General features: G+C 47.5%; 2 protein-coding genes and 1 long non-coding RNA gene across 7 annotated transcripts in view; 2 read left to right on the forward strand and 1 right to left on the reverse strand.

Moving 5' to 3' along the window:
• The window catches only part of RBSN (rabenosyn, RAB effector), a 28,968-nt gene extending 23,910 nt beyond the window's left edge, over positions 1-5,058 (forward strand). For all 5 annotated transcript variants that reach the window (XM_007985350.3, XM_007985351.3, XM_038003501.2 and 2 more), the window contains one exon: positions 503-5,058. In XM_007985350.3, coding sequence (XP_007983541.1) covers positions 503-1,654 — 1,152 coding nt within the window. In that variant the 3' untranslated portion in view covers positions 1,655-5,058. The remainder of the gene's footprint in view (positions 1-502) is intronic.
• Positions 4,303-9,818, reverse strand: LOC140709831 (uncharacterized). Its single transcript, XR_012090570.1, has 2 exons — positions 9,746-9,818; positions 4,303-5,195 (listed from the first exon to the last, which is right to left on the reverse strand). It is a non-coding gene; the product is annotated as an uncharacterized lncRNA (long non-coding RNA).
• Positions 9,668-20,720, forward strand: MRPS25 (mitochondrial ribosomal protein S25). Its single transcript, XM_007985336.3, has 4 exons — positions 9,668-10,147; positions 13,526-13,632; positions 19,464-19,551; positions 20,296-20,720. The coding sequence occupies exons 1-4, from the start codon at positions 10,014-10,016 to the stop codon at positions 20,486-20,488; spliced, it is 522 nt and encodes a 173-aa protein (XP_007983527.1). The 5' UTR covers positions 9,668-10,013; the 3' UTR covers positions 20,489-20,720.
• Positions 20,721-21,602: the final 882 nt, after the last annotated feature.

Genomic DNA, 21,602 nt, shown 5'->3' on the forward strand with positions numbered 1-21,602 from the left:
TTTCTCCCGAGGTCCTATTTTTCTTTCAGAGCTTCTGCTGATTCTCTCATGGCTAGAATATCACAGAGATTGATAGTTCTCCCTATGGCAGAAGTTGCAGAGGACCAAGACATTAGGAAGTTCCTTGTAGAACATATTGGTATATGCAATATTAAACAGAAAATTATATGTGTATTTAACGCTGTGTGAGATTCCAGTGTAGATGAGGGGAACAGACCTCAGAGGTTTAAGAAGAGTATATGGCCTGTGAATCTAAGATTGAGAAAATCTGATGCCCTAACTTATTCATTATATTTTATTTTTATTTTTGAAAATCAGGGTCTCCCTTCTGCCCACATATACACAAAAATATGACTTGATTTTAGCAGTTGGATATCTTTGTCCTGAGGTGAGAAATTGGAGTGTCACTGGCATAGGGATAGAGGGACAACAGAGGGTGGGTGACAGTGTGGGCTGCTGCCAGCATGGTGACTATTTCTTCTCTGCTTTGCTCTCTCCCCAGGCTGCCCTGGAGTCTCAGCGAAGGCTTGAGGAAAGGCAGAGTGGCCTGGCTTCTCGAGCAGCCAACGGGGAGGTGGCATCTCTCCGCAGGGGCTCTGCCCCCTTGAGAAAGGCTGAGGGCTGGCTCCCACTGTCAGGAGGTCAGGGGCAGAGTGAGGACTCAGACCCGCTCCTCCAGCAGATCCACAACATCACATCATTCATCAGGCAGGCCAAGGCCGCGGGCCGCATGGATGAAGTGCGCACCCTGCAGGAGAACCTGCGGCAGCTGCAGGACGAGTATGACCAGCAGCAGACAGAGAAGGCCATCGAGCTGTCCCGGAGGCAGGCTGAGGAGGAGGACCTGCAGCGGGAACAGCTGCAGATGCTGCGTGAACGGGAGTTGGAACGAGAAAGGGAACAGTTTCGGGTGGCATCCCTGCACACACGGACTCGGTCCCTGGACTTCCGAGAAATCGGCCCTTTTCAGCTGGAGCCCAGCAGAGAGCCTCGCACCCACCTTGCTTATGCTTTGGATCTAGGCTCTTCCCCAGTTCCAAGCAGCACAGCTCCCAAGACCCCTTCACCTAGCTCAACTCAACAGCCCACCAGAGTGTGGTCTGGGCCCCCAGCCCTTGGCCAGGAGCTCTTAACCCAGAGCAGCATGCCACAGCAACATGAGGGGCCCTCCTTAAACCCCTTTGATGAGGAAGACCTCTCCAGCCCCATGGAAGAGGGCACTACTAGTCCTCCTGCTGCAGGGGTTTCCTTCGACCCTTCAGCCCGCGTGCCGAAAGAGTACAATCCTTTCGAGGAAGAGGATGAGGAGGAGGAAGCAGTGGCAGGGAATCCATTCATTCAGCCAGACAGCCCAGCTCCTAACCCCTTCAACGAGGAAGATGAACATCCCCAGCAGAGGCCCTCAAGCCCTCTGGTTCCTGGCAACCCCTTTGAGGAACCCACCTGTACCAACCCCTTTGAGATGGACAGTGACAGTGGACCAGAGGCTGAGGAGCCCATAGAGGAAGAGCTCCTCCTGCAGCAGATCGATAACATCAAGGCATATATCTTTGATGCCAAGCAGTGTGGCCGCCTAGATGAGGTAGAGGTGCTGACAGAGAACCTGCGGGAGCTGAAGCACACCCTGGCCAAGCAGAAGGGGGGCACTGACTGACCGGCAGTGGAAAGGGCACCTTTGGGCCCAGGGGTCTGGCAGGAGCCAGTGGAGCAGGACAGAGGGCAGGCAGGGTGGATGGGGAAGGTGGCAGGGTGAGAAGTCAGATGCACACAGGTGAGGGGCAGGAATCTGCTGTTTTGTGTTGTGCACTTTGAGGTGTTTCCACTACAGTTGAATAATAGAATAGAAACTAGAACAGGGAGAATCAGCATTTATTTGCTGTTTTTCCTGTTTATTATTACTATCTTTTCTAATTGGAGGTTTACCCCTTTTGAAGGGACTTTACATTTTTACTACCGAGATATAACTAAATGCAGCTCTGTTGGGCCCAGGGCAGAAATGGCTGCTGTGTACCTCTTGGGTCCATTTGCTACTGCCTAGTCTTGGTTCCTTTTGCAGTATTATAGGGCAGCCTTTATAGAGCCCTTCTTTAGCCAAGACAGAGAAGATAGATTCCACTGAGCTATATTCTGCTCTGACAGAAGTCCATCCCTAGTAGGCTGTGAGTTCCATTTCACCTGGGGCTGCCTCTCCCTTGCTCTGCGCTTCCTGTCTGTACAATAGCAGGGGGAAGTGCTGCTATGAAGGGGAGAGTTTAGACCCAGGAGAGCCCAGCACCTCTTTTTAAGTTGGGGTGATGGGAACATTTCACCAGGGTCTATTTTCTCAGTTTAAGTTGTTTTTTGTCGCTTTCAGGAAGTTAAGCTGCCAGTGCAGGGTATCAATGTGAATCTGGTCCTGAGCTTTTTAGAAAATAAGAGTGGTTAACTTTTTGGTTGATACTAGTATTACCTGTGAGAAGAGTTTCCCCACCCTTGTTCTGATGGAACAATTGTCTGTCACTGGAGAAATCTCCCTCCAGAGCTTTGGCAAAGTTACTCTGATCTGGGTCTATTTAAAAGGCCTGGTCTCTAATTTAGGAATCGGTGATCTGGAAGCTTTTGCAAAACATCACCAGAAGAAGGGAAGCTTCCCAGAGTCAGAAGCTAAATTAAAGTAATTTCCAAGGCTATTTGATCAGCCTTCTTCCCTTTTGGTTCATTGTGTTCTGACCTGGGGCACTGATGAGATTTTTTTTTTTTTTTTTTTTTTTTGAGACAGAGTCTCACTTTGTTGCCCAGGCTGGAGTGCAGTGGCATGATCTCAGCTCACTGCAACCTCTACCTCCCCAGTTCAAGTGATTCTTGTGTCTCAGCCACCTGAATAGCTGGGATTACAGGTGTGGACCACCATGCCTGGCTACTCTCTGTATTTTTAGTAGAGATGGGGTTTCACCGTTTTGACCAGGCTGGTTTTGAACTCCTGGCCTCAAGTGATCTGCCACCTTGGCCTCCCAAAGTGCTGGGAATACAGGCGTGAGCCACTGTGCCCGCCCTGATGAGATGTTTTATTACCAATGTTAGTATTAAGAAACTGAAATGTTTGAAGAAGCACAACCCAGGATCATGCTGGTAGCACCCACAGTACTTAACTATTAGTCAATGAAGACCAGAAAGGGAAATTGTTAATTTAGCTCTGGTGCTTTCGTTTACAGGAACATAACCCTTAACTGACATCTGACATCATGATAGCCACATGTGCTCAGCTCCGGGTAGAGTTTCTGCAGTTACTCATCTTAACTAATGAACAATAACTGACCACTGGTCACTTTATGCCCTGTAACTAGCTCTAGGCCATACTTTCACTGGTTACTGGTGTGAGAGCTGAAATTAATTTTGTTACAGTCTGGTGAAGATCCCTCTTGATAATGGGAATGTTTGAACTCTCTTGATGAAAAAATAATCTGTATTTGTGTTGATGTTCACATTTCTGTATCACATTTCTTATCCTTTTGGTTGAATGAAAAGGTCTTGTATAGGGTGTGGAGACGGGGTGTGGGGACCCTTTGCATTTGGGATCTGTTCACAAACAGCCATATGAGTGGGTTAATGAATGTCAGCCAGTTACCAGCCCTGCTGGTGGTTATGGGTTGTTTTGAGAAGTTGGCAACCAGGCATCTAAGATGTTGCCTGGTACAGGCCTCTTTTCTTCCCTGAGGCCCATGACATTTCTCTGATACTCCAGAGGGTTTCCCAGATGGCCAGTAGGCTCCTCCCTGCTTAGGCTCTCATTTCTCTGAAAAGAGGATGAACTGAAAAGCAGGTAGTTTCAGAAGCTAATTGCTGCTTTCCATCATAATTATTTTTCTTGTGAGAACATTTCTCTTTTAATTAGCTAGTGATTCTGATTAACACTAATTCACTAAACATACCCCTTCCCTCAAATCACCTCAGGTAACAATCTGTAAGTAACTAAAAGCATTGAGAAACACACAAGAAACATTTTTTAAACCTATTTTTAAAGGCCCGGCTGGGCGCAGTGGCTCATGCCTGTAATCCCAGCACTTTGGGAAGCCGAGGCGGGTGGATCACCTGAGGTCAGGAATTTGAGACCAGCATGGCCAACATGGTGAAACCTCGTCTCTACTAAAAATACAAAAATTAGCTGGGCATGGTGGCAGACGCCTGTAATCCCAGCTACTCAGGGAGGCTGAGGCACAAGAATCGCTTGAACCTAGGAGGCGGAGGTTGCAGTGAGCCAAGATTGCACCACTGCACTCCAGCCTGGGTGAGAAGAGCAAGACTCTGTCTCACGAAAAACAAACAAAACTGACTCATTGAATATAAACCAAACTAAAATCATATTATTTTGATTAAGTTTATCCATGGCTGTATTCTTCTATGAATTCTTCCATTTAATTCTTCCATGATTATCTTCTCCTGTAAATATATACATCACAGGAGTTAGAATTCTCTACCCATCAGTTGTACCATGTCGCAGAATTCATGCAGGCACAAAGTTGGAGTTACAGAGATGGGTTGACAGCAGGGAAAACTTGGCCTATGTATTATAACCACAACTTCAAGTTCTTACCTCATGTGAATATTCACCCTTCCTTTAGTCTTCCAAGGCAAATAGCCCCATCTCATCACCAAATGAGCAAGGTCTTGATACGGCATAGCAGATCTCCCTAAACACAGACCATGAGAAAAGATGGAAGAGACTTAGGGATTCAGGTATCAGATGAAGTTGGCTTTTCCCTTCTATGCCTTGTTTGTGTTTCCCCCTGTCTAATACACTAAGGATACTTACTCATTGTACTTGCAGCTCAATATGTCTTTGCCGTTCAGATACTAAAATGTATCTCTGAGTCATTGTGAGCTGTGCAGTAGGTTGGACATTGTCGTAGTTGGTGATGGGACTCAAAATGAAAAGGTGGTCTCTTTACCAGGTCACAGACTGTAGCAGATTGTGCTTGTTATCTGACAATGACTGTCACTTTGAGGGTCGTTGATTTGCATGCACTATTCTGGGGCCTTGTATTGGAGCCTTTTTTTAAAAAAATAAAATCTGAGATAGAGGTTGGGGGTGTGTGTGTCTGTGTGCATGTGTGTTACAAGTGAGAATCATCAGATGACATCTCTTCTCCTTTCTTGATGACAACCTTCTGAGTATCAGAATAGTTCCAGCACCTGTGGTGTTTGTCTGGTTAAGGCCTCTGGAAAAAATGAAGGTCACTGGGCTCTGAACAGGGGATAGATACGGGTTCCAGTTCTGCCCTTATTCCCAGTTATTCCTGCAGTGCTGGTTAAATGAACAGTTTTACACAGTATAGTGCAGATCCCTTAATGATCCTATCATCCCTGTTTCACACTGGAAGAAACTGAGGCTCAGAGATTGAGGAACCTTGTGACTGCCATCTGTGCCAGTCACCACCCCTGCATGACCACATTTCCCTCCATCGGCTCTACCAGCATGCCTGTGAGGTAGTTAGTTACTCAGCTGTTCATCTGACCCCAGATGCAGAAAAGTTAAGAGAGTTTAGCCTGGCTTAGGCCACACAGCCAGTCAGTGGTGGAATGAGGGTTTAAATCCACATCTGCCTGGCTTACTTTGCCCTCAGTAACAAGTAGCTGGGTCAGGTGGTGGTTTGGTGGTGGTGGGTGCTCAACCATTGTGTCAAGCTCAAAGAGGGCAGAAAAGGGCAATGGGGAATGAGGTTGGGTGCTGCTGAGCTGATTTCTGATAGTGACTTTATCTGAGTCTGTGAAACACATCTCCTTAGGGCCTATGTAGATTCTTAAACCAGGAGAGTATAATATGTAGTGCTCACTATAGGCTAGACTGAGTGCTAAGTATTATGCATGGCTTACCTTAGTCTTCCCAACAACCCATTTACAGATCGGAAATAAGTGAGTGGTGAAGTTAAGCTTGCTTAGGGTTGCACTGCTGGGTTTCCAGCCTAGGTCTGTCTGACTGCAAAACCCAAGCGGCCCTAGATTGTGTTGTATGTGGACACCCATGTTTCTAACGTGGAATGGGGTGTTTCATCCCTAGTAACTGCCTCCAGTGGACTTTTAAGATGAAAAACTTGTGCGTAACTCTTCAGGAAGCCTAGTGTAGTTGTAAAAATACTTCAGAAAGCACTTCTGGTTTTGGCTCAGATACATAGAGTTTGAAAGTTATCCTATCCTTACCACAAGAAAAAGCTGGGCAAACCAAATCAATGGTCTTTCTTGGTCCCATTAGAGAGCTGAGTGTGCAAGTCAAACTGCCATCCCAAAATCTGGAGAGAGGTGAGTCCAGAGAGTCAGCAAGATCTGATTGGAGCAGAAGCCATGGGAGCCATAGCTAGTAGGAAAACTTAAATGGTAATTTTGATGAACTGCTGGAGGTTGAGTGTGGACTAGCATGGGAGTGAGCAACTCTCCCTCACCCCCAACGCTTGCCTGGGTTTTACTCGACTTGGTTCTCTTGGTGAAGAACTGAGAAAGACTCTCTGGTGGCTCTGGTGGGAAAGGGAGAATCATCTTTGTAACCAGAGCCTTCTCCATAACAAAGCTTATTCCCCAGAGGAAAGCACTTTTTCACAGAGCCTTATCCCATCTGGAGGAGGGTATTTCTCCCATTCCAGCCCCCTCTAGCCTTCCTGGGTCATGTAAGGGGGTACAAAGGGGAATTAAGAAACACTTGTGGGCCAGTGCGGTGGCTGACACCTGTAATTCCAGCACTTTGGGAGGCCGAGGTAGGCAGATTGCTTGAGCCCAGGAGTTGAAGACCAGTCTGGGCAATATAGCGAAACTTCATCTTTACAAAAAATACAAAAATTAACCAGGCATTGTGGCACGTGCCATAGTCCAAGCTACTCGGGACTGAGGTGGGAGAATTGCTTGAGCCTGGGAAGTAGAGGCTGCAGTGAGCTGTGATTGCACCACTGTACTGCACTCCAGCCTGGGTGATAGAACAAGACACTGCCTCAAAAAAAAAAAAAAAAAAGAAAAGAAAAAACCTTGTATAGGTCACAGCCCAAGGACACAAGCCCACTAAAATGCTGAGATTTAATCATAAGATTATACAATGCTTCACCTCCCCCATGTTTTTCCACCATATGTTTTTCCCCATGTTTTTCCAACAGGACTCCAGGATAGTAACAGTGAGTTACAGCTGGAAGAGCTGCAAGACATGGACTCTCTCAGGAGGAATATCCAGGGAAGCCCAAAGGCAAGAGGAGATAAACACAAAGACACTAGAGGAACTGGAAGCTTCTGACACCTACAGCTATGGCAAACATTAAACACAGCTCTCAACTCTGAGTCAGATTAACATAAGTTCTCATTCTAGAGGCTTATTTACTCCAGTTCTTATGGCCCAATAGAATGGATATTCTACTTTCAACAAAAAAAATTATAAGCATGCTAAAAGGCAAGGAAAAAAATAAACCCAATAATCAGATGAAACAAAGCAAACATCAGAACCACACTCACATGTTGGAATTATCAGACAAGAAATTTAAAATGTGGTCTGTTAAGGGGTCTAATGGTAAAAGTAAACAACATACAAGAACAGATGGGTAATGTAAACAGAGATAAGAAAACTAAGAATCATGCCGGATGCAGTGGTTCACACCTATAATCCCAGCACTTTGGGAGACTGAGGCAGGCAGATCACTTGAGGTCAGGAGTTTGAGACCAGCCAGGCTAACATGGTGAAACCCTGTCTCTACTAAAAATACAAAAATTTGGGCACAGTGGCTCACGCCTGTAATCAGAGCACTTTGGGAGGCCAAGGCGGGTGGATCACCTGAGGTCAGGAGTTCAAGACCAGCCTGGCCAACATGGTAAAACCCCGTCTCTACTAGAAATACAAAAATTAGCTGGGTGTGTTGGTGGGCAGCTGTAATCTCAGTTACTCAGGAGGCTGAGGTAGGAGAATCACTTGAGCGGGGGGGGGGCAGAGGTTGCAGTGAGCCAAGATGGAGCCATTGCACTCCAGCCTGGGTGACAGCGAGACTTCGTCTCAACAAAAAAAAAAAAAAAAAAAAAAAAAAAAAAAAAAAAAAAAAAGCCAGGCATGGTGGCACGCACCTAGAATCCCAGCTAAGAGGCAGAGGTAGGAGAATTGCTTGAGCCCAGGAGGTGGAGGTTGCAGTGAGCAGAGATTGCGCCATTGCACTCCAGCCTGGGCAACAGAGCGAGACTTTGTCTCCAAACAAACAAACAAACAAACACCCTAAGAATCAAAAGGAAGTGCTAGAAGTTAAAACCTTAAATGAAAAATGCCTTAATGGGCTTATCAGTAGGCTGTCCACAGCCAAAGATTCAATGAATTTGAAGATAGGTCAACAGAAACTTCCCCAGTAAACTGCAAAGAGAACCCTCATCCCCCTGCCAGAACATTCAAGAACTATGAGGCAATTTCAGAAGACATAAAATGCATTTAAGCTGAATACTAGAAAGAGAAAAGAGTGAAGAAAAAATACCTGAAGCAATAAATGGCTAAGAACTTTACAAAATTAATGACAGACACGAAATCACAGATCCAGGAAGCTCAGAGAACTCCAAGCAGGACAAATACAAAACATCTACAGCTCTTCATTACCTTATTCTAACCCGGTAAACCAAACACCAAGAGAAAATTGTGAAAGAAGAAGCTAAAGGAAAAAGCCATCATACCAATAAACATAATTACAGCTAATTACTTGTTTGTAACTATGCAAGCAAAAAAAGAGTGGAGTGAAGTATTTAAATTGTTGAAAGAAAAACACCAGGATTGGGTACGGTGGCTCACGCCAGTAATCCCAGCACTTTGGGAAGCTGAGATGGGCGAATCATCTGAGGTCAGGAGTTCGAGACCAGCCTGACCAACATGGAGAAACCCCGTCTCTACTGAAAATATAAAATTAGCTGGGTGTAGTGGCGCATGCCTGTAATTCCAGCTACTCAAGAGGCTGAGGCAGGAGAATCGCTTGAACCTGGGAGGCGGAGGTTGCGGTGAACCAAGATAGCACCATTGCACTCCAGCCAGGAAGGAAGGGAGGGAGGGAAAGGAAAAACACTAACCTAGAATTCTAAATCTGGCAAAATTACTCTTCAAAAGAGGAGAAATAACTTTCAGATCAAGAGTACTTCAGAAATGCACCTTTTTTTTTTTTTTTTTTTTTTTTTTTTGAGACAGAGTCTTGCTCTGTCACCCAGGCTAGAGTGCAGTGGCGCGATCTTGGTTCACTGCAATCCCCGCTTCCCGGGTTCAAGCGATCCTCCCACCTCAGCCTTCTGAGTAGCTGGGACCACAGGCGCTGCCACCACACCCAGCTATTTTTTGTATTTTCGGTAGACATGGGGTTTCGCCGTATTGGGCAGGCTAGTCTAGAATTCCTGACCTCAAGCACTCCTCCCGCCTCGGCCTCCCCAAAGGCTGGGTTTACAGGCAGGAGCCACCGCGCCTGGCCCTGGAAATGCATGTCACCCGTAGTTTGTTTATGAGAAAATTCAGGTCCTGAGTTGTTAAGTGGCTGAAGCAATTGATCTCAAACCATTTTTTTTTTCTTTTGCTAAGAAGTTTAAGTCAATGTCAGAAAGTGCAGTTTGAACTCTTCATGTTAAAGCTGGAGATGTTCAGGGAGAAAAATGGACTTTAGGTTCAATAGAATGTTATCAGCTGATTTGATATCCAAACTCAGTTTTCCTGATTATTTCTTATTGCAATGTCTGACATTTAGCCTATGTAAAAATATTTTCCCTTGAGTGGATGGGGAAATTACTAACTTACAGGACGCGAAAACCTAAATCTTCCAAGCGGAAGGAGTCCTAAAGCGAAGATGCACACGCCGGCTGTCGCCCCGCGGGGTCGAAGGCCGCCTACGAGTCCCAGGGTGCTCCGCGGCGTGCGCTGCCCTCCGGGAAGCGTCTCCTGTGCGTCTGCGCGGGAAGTGGAACCTGGCTCTGGGGAGAAGCGGCGTGAGATCCGCGCCGGGTGCTAGCTAGTCTGGTCGCTGTTCGGCGCGCGCAGTGGGGTCGGCCCCGCCACCGTCGCCGCCATGCCCATGAAGGGCCGCTTCCCCATCCGCCGCACCCTGCAATATCTGAGCCAGGGAAACGTGGTGTTCAAGGAGTCCGTGAAGGTCATGACAGTAAATTACAACACGCACGGGGAGCTGGGCGAGGGCGCCAGGTCAGTCGCAGCCCCGGCAGCCGTAACCTGCTACTCGTGCCAGCCTGCTGGTAACGTGAGGTCTCTAGTCGCGCTGGGCGCCCGCTCAGCCCCGGGGCGGGCCCCCCAGGTCGGCGCTATTACCCCCATTTTACAGAGGTCGAGACTGAGGCGGACGGCGGGGCCCCCGCCAGGCCGGCTGCAGTCGTGACGAGGTTTGCGGGGCGGAGGACAAGAACCCCCCTCCTAGATCTCCTTCCTCCGGCGCGGTGGGAGAGGCCGACCCGAGGGAGGCCACCGGTTCCCTTGGCCCCTGTGGCCAGCAAGGCAAGCGCTGGGGAGGGGCAGCCGCAGATCCTTTCGGGGTGACGGGAATGACACCCCTGCCCCAGGACGAATCTGAGAATAAAATGAGAGAAATAACAGCGGCGAACACTGATCATGTCTCGCACAGTTCTGAATGCTTCTCGCGCTTTCTCTCTTCTGATGCCTACAGAAACCCCAGCTTACCCCACTCTAAGGCTGGGGAAGTGCTCAGAGAGGTTAAATAACTTGCGGCTCCCCGAGACACCATGGCAGCCAGTGAGCGGTGAGCCGGGCTGTGTGGCCAGGAGTAAGTGAAAGCGCTTCCTTCGGGACTCAAGGTTTGGAAGGAAGTAATTAATTATGTCAGCTGTGCAGCAGCAGGCCCTACCCCGACTAGAGGGAACTACAGGGGACACCTAGGATGTCTTTCAGCTTGGAACAGAGCAGGGACTCATTGAATGGCAGTTGGCAAGTGAAAGGTTTGGATTGACCCTGAGGCTGCCCTAAGCAGTGCCTTAGGCTCTGCAGGTATGAAGTCTACATTTATTGAGTACTCTCTGAGTGCTAAGCTGTGTGCTGTGTGCTGGGAGTTCAGCAGTGATGGAGGAGACGGCCTTAGCCCGCAGAAACTTTGGGACTGGGTGTATGTTGGATCAAAATGAGGTGTGGAGCAACTCCTTGTGGGGCATGGTCCCCTTGGTGACGGACCTTCACTGCGTGGCCCTTCAGGAGAGCCGGAAGCCACTTCCTAGCCATTTGCTCTGCGCAGGTGAATCTGAGAACTTGGACCTGCTTGCCTGGAATCAGCTGGCTTGATGGCTTCCTGGAAGACTTGGTCTTGGTCTTAGGGTGAATGGGCACCCAGACACTCCTTCATAACCTACTGCACAACTGTGCACACCTCTGTCCCGGGGCAACTGCCAGGCAGATAATGGGAAGGGGTGGGGGTCTCGGTGCGGCCCACAGTGAGCTGGAGAGCACTTGCCCTATCTGGAGGGCCCTTCACTGTTTGGCACTGTGGGCTCCGTGGAGAATTTCTGATTTGTCAAGAAGCTGAAATCCAGATTTTTATATAAATCTCTGACTTTTAAATGGTCAGCCAATCAAAATAAGCCTGTGAGCCTCTTACATTCTCAGATATTTTAATATTCTCTAGGTAAATAGGATATAAAGAACCGTTTGCTGTTTCTTTGTTCCTGGTGGTAGGGACTGGCCTGTGCCACCTGTGCCCTCTGTGATCTTGTGCCCATGGGTTGGAGTCTGTCTGCCTTGCTCTGGCTAGCCGCACTCCTCCCCCAATCCCCAGCCCTTGTTTGTTCATGTGCCCTCAGCATTTCAGCTGCCCCACTGGGACCTACCTCCATCCCAGGTGCCTGCGACCGGTACGGCCAGCCTTTGGGTACCTGCTGGGGGGAGTGGGCAGGTGCCTTATTTAGTATCTGAGGGCCAAGTCCCTACTCACCCCTGCCAGGTGTTCTGCCCTTAAGAAGTGGCCCCAAGCCTCAGGGTGAATTTGATGGTGACAGAACAGTGTGATGGAAGGCCACACTAACAGCCCAGTTAGACCTGGGGCAGTTTACTTCTGACCTCAGTTTCCTTACTAATTGTAAAATCCCACCTTCTGGGGTTGGAGAGTCAGGTGCCTAGCAAAGTGTCTGGCATATACAGCAGGTGCCCAACTTAAGGTTCCTGCCATTATTAACTTTCCTCCTGTGTTTCAGCAAGTACCATTTTAAGATCTCTGTTGCATTTCTGTCCTAGTAGTTTAAAGTATGGGACCGTCTCACCTGGCTGTGTCCTGGTTTATTTGTAAAAAGTTCTGTGACGCTGGGATACTCTGCAGTGGGGTGGGAACTGATCAGAGGCTTCCTACGCCCCGGAAGGTAAATTCAGCCTTTGAGCTCCCAGGCCTGTGCGCTGTGGGGGTCTCCAAGGCCTCCATTCCTCCACTAGAGGCAGCAGTTTTCAAGGCTTAACTATTTAATTTGAATCTTATACCCATATAGTTAATAACATCCTCAGAGAGCCACTTGTTTGTTTGTTTGTTTGTTTGAGATAGGACCTTGCTCTGTCGCCTAGGCTGGAATGTGGTGCAATCACAGCTCACTGGCTCACTGCAACCTCAAACTTCTAGGCTTAAGCGATCCTCCTTCATCAGCCTCCCAAGTAGCTGGGACCACCAGCATGTACCACTCTGCCCAGCTAATTTTTTATTATTTTTTTTTATAGAGACAGGGTCTCCCTATGTTGCCCAGGCTGGTATCAAACTCCTGAGCTCAAGCAGTCTTCCTGCCTGGGCTTCCCAAAGTGCTGGGATTACAGGTGTGAGCCACTGCACCTGGCTGAGAGCTACTTGTTGATTTTTTGCTTTAGGCCTTATCTGTGGACTTGTCACTATGGAACGTCTCTCACCACCATTGCTACTTCTCACCCCCAAAATCTCCATACTCTTCCACCCACTCCTCCCAGTATCATTATTCCAAATTTTGTATAGGATGATATTCAGCGTTGAGATTAATATTACTTTGTAAATGCTATACACAGTTGAGCCAAATAGAATACTATGATTATGCTTGTTTTTTTTCCGCAAGGCCTTTTGTTTTCTCTGGAGTATAAATCTGTGTTTAAATCTTCTAAGTTTAAAGGTGTTCCTCCACTCCTGAATTGTAAAACTGTTCCCCTATGTGTAAATACATTAGTCTCATTATTTAAAAACTGTGGTATAACCTAGATACGGTGCACACCTGTAAGTATACTACAGCTCCATGAACTGCCACTCATGTTTATACCTTGTCTTCACCACACAAATCACGACGTACCTTTCCTGGTTTCATTTTCAGTGGTGCTTTGGCATTGGTGTTAGCTTGTGGTGCAGGTTGGGATACAGATTTCTTTCCCCTCAAATGCCTGCCCAGGGGTCCCCATGCCATTCAGGGAATCTTCTAAGAGGATCCCTGTGAGGAGTTTTTCGCAGCCTTTTTGGGTCCTCTGAGAATCTGATGAAAACACTGGACTTTCTCCCTAGAAAAATACCCATGCATAAAATTTTAGGCTAAAAACTGTTTCATAGGTTTCATTTCTTCCCTTTTGCAGGAAATTTGTGTTTTTCAACATACCTCAGATTCAATACAAAAACCCTTGGGTGCAGATCATGATGTTTAAGAACATGACGCCGTCACCCTTCCTGCGATTCTACTTAGGTGAGTGGGGCCCTCGCCATGGTCCAGGGGCTGTCCAGACCTCCCTGGAGAGAATGCATCCTTCCTGTGGAAGCGTCAGGACGAGCTGCAGCACGCGCTGTCATGCTGTGTCTGTGCCTCCTGGCACCTTTGGCTTCCCCATACCTAGGCACTCAGCAGCCACTGAGGTCTGGACTCCTTTCCCTCTCCAGCCTCATCTCTTATCCTCTGCCTCACACCATGGGGGTAATTGTTCCAAAGTCCCTTGTCACACCAGACGGTGATGCCTTTGCCCAAGCTTGTTTCTGGCCTGAAATCCCCTTTCTACCTGCGTTTGCTTATTTAACTGAAAAAAAAAAAAACTCCTTCAGGGCTCAGTATGGGCACCACTTCTAGGAAGCCTTCCCTGCATCCGAGAGTGACCTCCCATATGCCCCCAGAAGCCCTCTGCCTTAGTGCTGTGTGTGTCCTCTCAGGACTGTGTGCACTTACATGATGCTGTTCATGTTTGGACCAGGCACTAAGTGATGTTTATTCCATTAAGTTTGGCTCCATGCTGGAAAACCAGGAGGGCAGCTGTTCTGGCCCAGCTCTCAGACACTTTGATCCTGAGCAAGTAATAGACCCATTTTAAAACCTGTCAGCTGAAGGCAAAATGTCTGCCATACATGGCTATGAGAATCAAATGAAGTGTAGGTTGGGAAATGCTTCAGGAAACAAAATGACCATGTTTTTTCATTCATTCAACAAATATGTAACACATGTTCCCTAGGACCAGGTGCTGGTCCGGAGGCTGGGATTATATCCAGCAGAGGGAGACAGAGAATGAACACGTAATTTTAACAAAAGATTAGGGCCAGGCGTGGTGGCTCACGCCTGTAATCCCATCACTTTGGGAGGCCGAGGAGGGTGGATCACGAGGTCAGGAGATCGAGACCATCCTGGCTAACATGGTGAAACCCTGTCTCTACTAAAAATACAAAACAATTAGCCAGGCGTGGTGGCAGGCGCCTGTAGTCCCAGCTGCTTGGGAGGCTGAGGCAGGAGAATGGCTTGAACCCGGGAGGCGGAGCTTGCAGTGAGCTGAGATCGTGCCACTGCACTGCAGCCTGGGCGGCAGAGCGAGACTCCGTCTCAAAAGAAAAAAATTAGTGCTGTGGGCCTGGCGGTGCAGTGGCTCACCCCTGCAATCCTAGCACTTTGGGAGGCTGAAGCAGGTGGATCTCTTGAGCTCAGGAGTTCAAGACCAAAATGGGCCACATGGTGAAACCCCATCTCTACAAAAAAATATTTAGCTGGTGTGGTGTCATATACCTGTGGTCCCAGCTACCTGGGGGGCTGAGGCAGGAGGATTGCTTGAGCCTGGGAGGCAGAGGTTGCAGTGAGCCAAGATTGCACCACTGCATGCCAGCCTGGGCAACAGAGAGACCTTGTCTAAAAAAAAAAAAAAAAAAAAAGATTAGTGCTGTGAGAAACAGGACAACAGGCAAGGTTAGAAGGGTGGCCCTGTGGCAGTTTGTGCATGTGAGCTTTGCTTATGTTTTTAAAACCAACTTTATTGAGGTGTAATTTACCTCAGTGTGCTGGTAATGGCACACCCAAGTAGCACATGCAGCTGGATGGGTACTGGCCGTTGTTATATACCTGTACACTTATGTACATGCCCCAAGATGCAGAATGCCCCAGGACTGCAGGAAGTTCCTTAGTGCCACTTTCTAGTTAATTTCCCTTCCACCAGAGGCAACCCGTTATCCCTTCTTTCACTATAGATGCATTTTGTTTTAGAATGTCATGTAACTAGAATCTCACAGTATGTGTTCCCTTGTGCCTGGTGTCTTTTACTCATGTTTTGAGATTCACCCAAGTTACATATTTCGTGGTTTTTCCTGTTTCTGGCTGGGTGGTATTCCATTCTGTGAACGTACCACAGTGTGTCCACTCGCCTGTTGATGACTCTTTAGGTTTTTGTAAGATGCCGAGAGAGTTAGAAGTATGACATTTATGAGAGAGAAGACCTTGAAAGAAACCAGGAGAGTGAGGAGGCCGGGCAGGGAAGGTCGCCAGAACCACAGATGAGGACGCAGCTGTGGGAGTGTTGGCCAGCGCAGCGGGACATTCTAGCCTTGTGTTGGGTACTGAAGGCCAGACCCTAGGCCCTGGCCAGGGAGAGTACGGGCTTCCCAAGTGCTGCGCAGATCCCAGCAGTACTCCACAGGGCTCTCAGCTCAGCTGCTCCTCCTGGGAGGTCCTTGCTTGAAGGGAGGTTTGAGCGGCGGCCTCCTGGCTGCCAAGAAGAAAGCTACAGTAAAGGTGCGTGTAGGCTGCGCAGGTCTCTGTGGACAGAGGCATTCAGGCCTCCTGGGGGTATACCTGAGTGCAACTGCCGGGTCACAGAGCAGCTGTGTATTGAAGGTTCTCAGGCACCGCCTTTCCAAAGCAATTGTGCTGTGTTGCACTCCAGTCACAGGGTGGAGTTACAGCAGCTGCACATCCTCGCTCACGCTAGTATTGTTGTGTTAATGTCCCAGGGCTACTGTAATAATTAACCACCAACTTGGTGGCTTCACACAAATGTATGATCTTGCAGATCTGTGGGTTAGAAGTCCAGCATGGGCTGGAACCAGTGTCAGCAGAGCCTTCCTTTCTGGAGGCTTGAGGTGAACCCACGTCCTTGCGTTTCTTAGACTCCAGTGCCTGTCCACATTCTTTGGCTTGTGGCCTCATTCTACCATCTTCAAAGCCAGCAACCTTGCATATGCAGCCGTCCCTTCATCCTTCCACCTCCCTCTGACCACAGGTCAGGTGCTGCAGTTGTAAGGACACATGGGGTTAACCTGGGCCCGTTGGATGATCCAGGATCCTCTCCCCAACTCAAGGCCCTTAACTTGAATCACATCTGCAGAGTCCCTTTTGCTGTGTAAGGTTCTGGGGGTTAGGACGTGGACATCTCTGGGGACCATTATTCTGCCCATCAAATTGTCTTTTCAAGTTTAGGCATTCCGTTGGGTGTATATCTCATTGGAGTTTTCATTTGCATTTTCCCCAAGTTTCTTTTCCTGCGCTTATTGACCATTCAGATATTTATTTTGTAAAGAGTCTGTTTGAATCTTTTTTCCATTAAAAAAAAAAAAGAGGTGGCTCAAGCCTGTAATACCAGCACTTTGGGAGGCCGAGGTGGGTGGATCACAAGGTCAGGAGATCGAGACCATCCTGGCTAACCCGGTGAAAGCCCGTCTCTACTAAAGAAAATACAAAAAACTAGCCGGGCGAGGTGGCGGGCGCCTATAGTCCCAGCTACTCGGGAGGCTGAGGCAGGAGAAAGGCATAAACCCGGGAGGCGGAGCTTGCAGTGAGCTGAGATCCAGCCACTGCACTCCAGCCTGGGCCACAGAGCGAGACTCCGTCTCAAAAAAAAAAAAAAACAAAAAAACACGGGTCGCTTTCTTATCAGGTTCTTTATGTGTTCCTTTGTCGGAGATAAGGTCTCATGACTGTTTTCTCTGTTTGTGGCCTGCTTTTCATTTTCTTAGTGGTGTCTTTTGAAGAGCAGAAATTTTAATTTTGATGAATTCAGTTTATCATTAAAAAAAATTTTTTTTAAAGACAGAGTCTCACTGTTGCCGAGGTTGAGTGCAGGTGTGTTCTATCCTAAATTCACTTTTTTCCAGTAGTTTTTATTTTCTAGATTCCTTAGGATTTTCTACATGCACTGTAATAATGTCATCTGCAAATAAAGACAGTTATACTTCTTTTCCAATCTTTTTTGTTTTGTCTTAACTCACTGGCTAAAGTGGCAGTAATATTTTGCATTTCTACTCGCAACGTATGAGAGTTCCAGTTACTCTGCATCCTCACTAGCACTTGGTATTGTCTGTGCTTTTACAATTTTAGTCATTTGCATATCTTGTTGTGGTTTTAATTTGCATTTTCCTAGTGACTAACTGAGATCTCATCATTTCATGTGCTTATTGTTAGCCCTTTAAAAATTTTTAGTTACACGTTTATTCAGCGATGTGGTTTGGATCTGTGTCCCCACCCAAATCTCATGTTCAGTTATAATTCCCAATATTGAGGTGGAGTGTGATGGGCCTGGTCCGGTCACCATGGGGGTGGTGTCTCATGAATGGTGTAGCACCATCCCCTTTGGTACTGTGGTTGATAGTGAGTTCTCTTGAGATCTGGCTGTTTAAAAGTGTGTGGCACCTCCCCCTTCTCTGTCTTGCTCCTGCTCCCACCATGTGAGACTCTTGCTCCCCCTTTGCCTTCTGCCATGATTGGAAGCTTCCCGAGGCCTCCCCAGAAGCAGAAGCTGCTGTGCTTCCTGTACATCCTGCAGAACCATGAGCCAGTTAAGCCTCTTTTCTCTATAAACTGCTCAGTCTCAGGCATTTCTTTATAGCAATGTGAGAGAATGAACTAATACATTAAGATATTTCGCCCATTTTATTAGTTGGATTGTGTTACTGAGTTGTAAGATTTTTTTTTTTTTTATATATTCTGGATATAAGTCCTTTATCAGATATACACATATTTTCTCCCAGACTGTGGGTTATGGTGTCTTCTGAACTGTAAAAGTTTTTAATTTTGATTTTTCAATTTATAGTGTTTTTTTTTTCTTTTATGGATTATATTTTTAAATGTCATCTCCAAAATATATTTGCCTAGGTAAGGTCATGACAATTTTCTCCTGTGTTCTCTTCTAGAAGTTTTATAAACGTTTGAGCACTTACATTTAGGTCCCGAATCCATTTTGAGTTTTAATTTTTTTTTTTGAGGTGGAGTCTGGCTCTGTTGCCCAGGCTGGAGTGCAGTGGCACGATCTCAGCTCACTGCAACCTCTGCCTCCAGGGTTCAAGCGATTCTCCTGCCTCAGCCTCCTGGAGTTTTACTTTTTAAAATTTTAATGTTGTGGGTAAAAGTCTAAATTCACTTATTAGCATATAGATAGCCAGTTGTCCCAGCGCGATTTGTTGAAAAGATTATCTTTCTTCATTGAATTATCTTGGTATCTTTGCTGAAAATCATTTGACCTTATAAATAAGGGTTTATTTCTGGACTCAGTTTTGTTCCATTACAGTGTGTGTCTATTCTTTTTTTTTTTTTTCGAGACAGAGTCTCGCACTGTCACCCAGGCTGGAGTGCAGTGGTGCGATCTCCGCTCAGTGCAACCTCCACCTCCTGGGTTCAAGCAATTCTCCTGCCTCCCGCTAATTTTTTTGTATTTTTAGTAGAGATGGGGTTTCACTACGTTGGTCAGGCTGGTCTTGAACTCCTGACCTCATGATCCGCCCGCCCCAGCCTTCCAAAGTGCTGGAATTATAGGCTTGAACCACAACGCCCAGCCATATTCTTATATTAGTACCACGCTGTCTCGATTATAGTAATTTCAATTTATTGTAAATTTGAAATTGGAAAGTAAACGTTCTCCCATTTTCTCATTTTTCAGAATTGTTTTGGCTCTTTTGGGTCCTTTGCATTTCCATATGAATTTTAGGCTTACCTTCTAAGTTTCTACAAAAACACCTCTTGGGATTTTGATAGGGATTGATTGAATCTATGTACATCAGTTTGGGGAGAATTGCCATCTTAAGAATATTGGGTCTTTCTATCCATAAACATGGAATGTCTTTCTATTAAATAGCATGCTTTTTTACATATCTAAAGTTTACGCTTGCTCGGGTCTAAAGAAAAATGGAAAAAGGAAGGGTAGTATTATGTATTATGTAAACAAATATATCTATTTTATTATTAAACTGTTTCTGCCACTAAAATCAAGTCCCAAATTACAACTTTCTGAGGCTGAGTGTGCTGTGAGTTCTGTTTCTCTTCTGCCCTGTGCTTTCCGTTTCCAGATTCTGGGGAGCAGGTCCTGGTGGATGTGGAGACCAAGAGCAATAAGGAGATCATGGAGCACATCAGAAAAATCTTGGGGAAGAATGAGTGAGTTGTTTGGTTTGACCTTGAAGGAGCAAACTTCTCAGCCCAGAGAATTTGAGGAAGAAAGGGGTGTGTGGGAAGGGTGTTGAGAGGTAAGATTCTCTGACAGTGAACCTCAGACACTAACAAGAGCTGGGGCTGTAGAATCAGTTCTTTCTGATGTTGCTGTTCACCAAATCACTAAACCTCTGTAAGCTTTATCTCCCTTGGCTGTACAGTGTTGAGAAGTACCTCTCTCCCTTTTGCAGGGGACGGGAAGCTGAAATGCAGCTGACTTGTGGCCTGTGCAGCTGCTAACCCTTCTCTCCTGGGAATCTCAGCTTGGAGCTAGTAGATATCTAGCCCCAGAGCTCCTGGTGACAGGTCTTTCTTTCCATGAATGAAAGGAGACAGAAAGGGAGGGAAGCCGACGAAGTCTGTCTTTGAGAAACCGCACAGAGGTCTTTTCAGGCTCCTTTATCCTGTGATTGTTTGTCAGCGCTGTGGGCCCCACCTGTGGCAGCAGATAGGCTGACCATGCTGCGTAGGCTTGCTCCTGTGGTCTGAGGGGACAACAGCAGGCCTTCCTGCAGTCCTCTCCTCAGGGGCCAGCAGGGAGAGAGGGATAGTCTTTGGCAGTGAGGATCAGGTTAGAAGGCAGGAGATCCAGGTGTCCCTGGTGGATGGTGGGGCTGTCTCAGCTGAGAAACTGCCCTGTGCCTGCCACTCAGTTGCCAATGCTTGGTTGCCATCTGTGCTCTTTGGCAGGGAAACCCTCAGGGAAGAGGAGGAGAAGAAAAAGGAGCTCTCTCACCCAGCCAACTTCGGCCCTCGAAAGTACTGCCTGCGGGAGTGCATCTGTGAAGTGGAAGGGCAGGTGCCCTGCCCCAGCCTGGTGCCATTACCCAAGGAGATGAGGGGGAAGTACAAAGCCATTCTGAAAGCCAGTGCCCAGGACTAAGGCCCATGGTCACTGTGGGCTGGGGTGATGGTGTCTGACCAGTGGGAATATTGGAATGGGATTACTCTGGCCCAGGGAAGCCCCTGGTTCTGTCCCTGGAGACTCTGGAAATCCTTTTGCATTAAAAGGACTTTACATACCTGTGTAAAAGGACATGGGAGAGGAGGGTCTGAAGCTGAGCGCTAAATGAATATCCCTGCTCCACTGGTCAATAAAATGCTTCCTAACAGCAGCTTGGTGTGTATCTGGTCCTAGTCAAGAGGAAGGCCTGTGTAGTAGAAAGGCTTTGGGCCTGGGAGGTTAAGGCCACAGCCTGTTGACACCTGTTTTGGTCTGTGACGCTTTACTGGTCTCCACTGGCTTTGAATCTTCCTCTGGGCCCTACTCTGGAGAACATCAGGGTTGCTGTGGTTGAGTCTGGCTAGCACTGTCTGTGGTTGGCAGTGTGGACACCCCTCCATTCAGTTCCTTGGGTATTTTTCAGAAATCCAAAGGCAACCCTTTGTGCACCGCTCACTTTTGTAAGTATAATTGATGACCCTTGCCTGCTGGGGAGCCTAGCCATGGGCCAAAAATGGAAGAGCCCCAGTGGCTGACAGGCCAGCCTCACCCAGGCACGTACCTGCTGACCAGTACCTGCTGACTGCCAGCCTGTGGCCCAGCCACTGTGTGCATTAGCAGGGAGGTTTGTAGGCCTTGGAGGAAAGGAGGAGACACCACCTGGTGGCCACGTCGGGGCCTGCTGGGGGGATGGTGTCTATAGCTGGTCACCTGGCTTTGCTGGCTCCCTCAGGCCCTGCTTACCAAGCTCTGGAGGCGGGAGTGCTGCATTACTGAGCACCTTCCTTGTTCTTTCCTCATAGGACACTGATGTTACTGTCATTGTAGTTATGCTCAAGTGGAGGTTTCAGCCTCCAGAAGACAGCAGAGCCCTCTAGGGTCACCTTAAGAATAGGTTTAGCAAGGCTAGGTGTGGTGGCTCATGCCTGTAATCCCAGCACTTTGGGAGACTGATGTGGGTAGATCAGTTGAGCCCAGGAGTTCGAGACCAGCCTGGGCAACATGGCAAGACCTTGTCTCTACAAAAAATACAAAAACTAGCTGGGTGCGGTGT

The sequence above is a fragment of the Chlorocebus sabaeus genome, chromosome 22 (genome assembly GCF_047675955.1).
Source record: "Chlorocebus sabaeus isolate Y175 chromosome 22, mChlSab1.0.hap1, whole genome shotgun sequence".
NCBI lineage: Eukaryota > Metazoa > Chordata > Mammalia > Primates > Cercopithecidae > Chlorocebus > Chlorocebus sabaeus.

Coding starts and splice junctions, on each gene's coding strand:
- MRPS25 (XM_007985336.3), top strand. CDS start 10,014: ATGCCCATGAAGGGCCGCTTCCCCATCCGCCGCACCCTGCAATATCTG. Junction 10,148..13,525: donor GAGCTGGGCGAGGGCGCCAG/GTCAGTCGCAGC, acceptor TCCCTTTTGCAG/GAAATTTGTGTTTTTCAACA. Junction 13,633..19,463: donor CTTCCTGCGATTCTACTTAG/GTGAGTGGGGCC, acceptor TTCCGTTTCCAG/ATTCTGGGGAGCAGGTCCTG.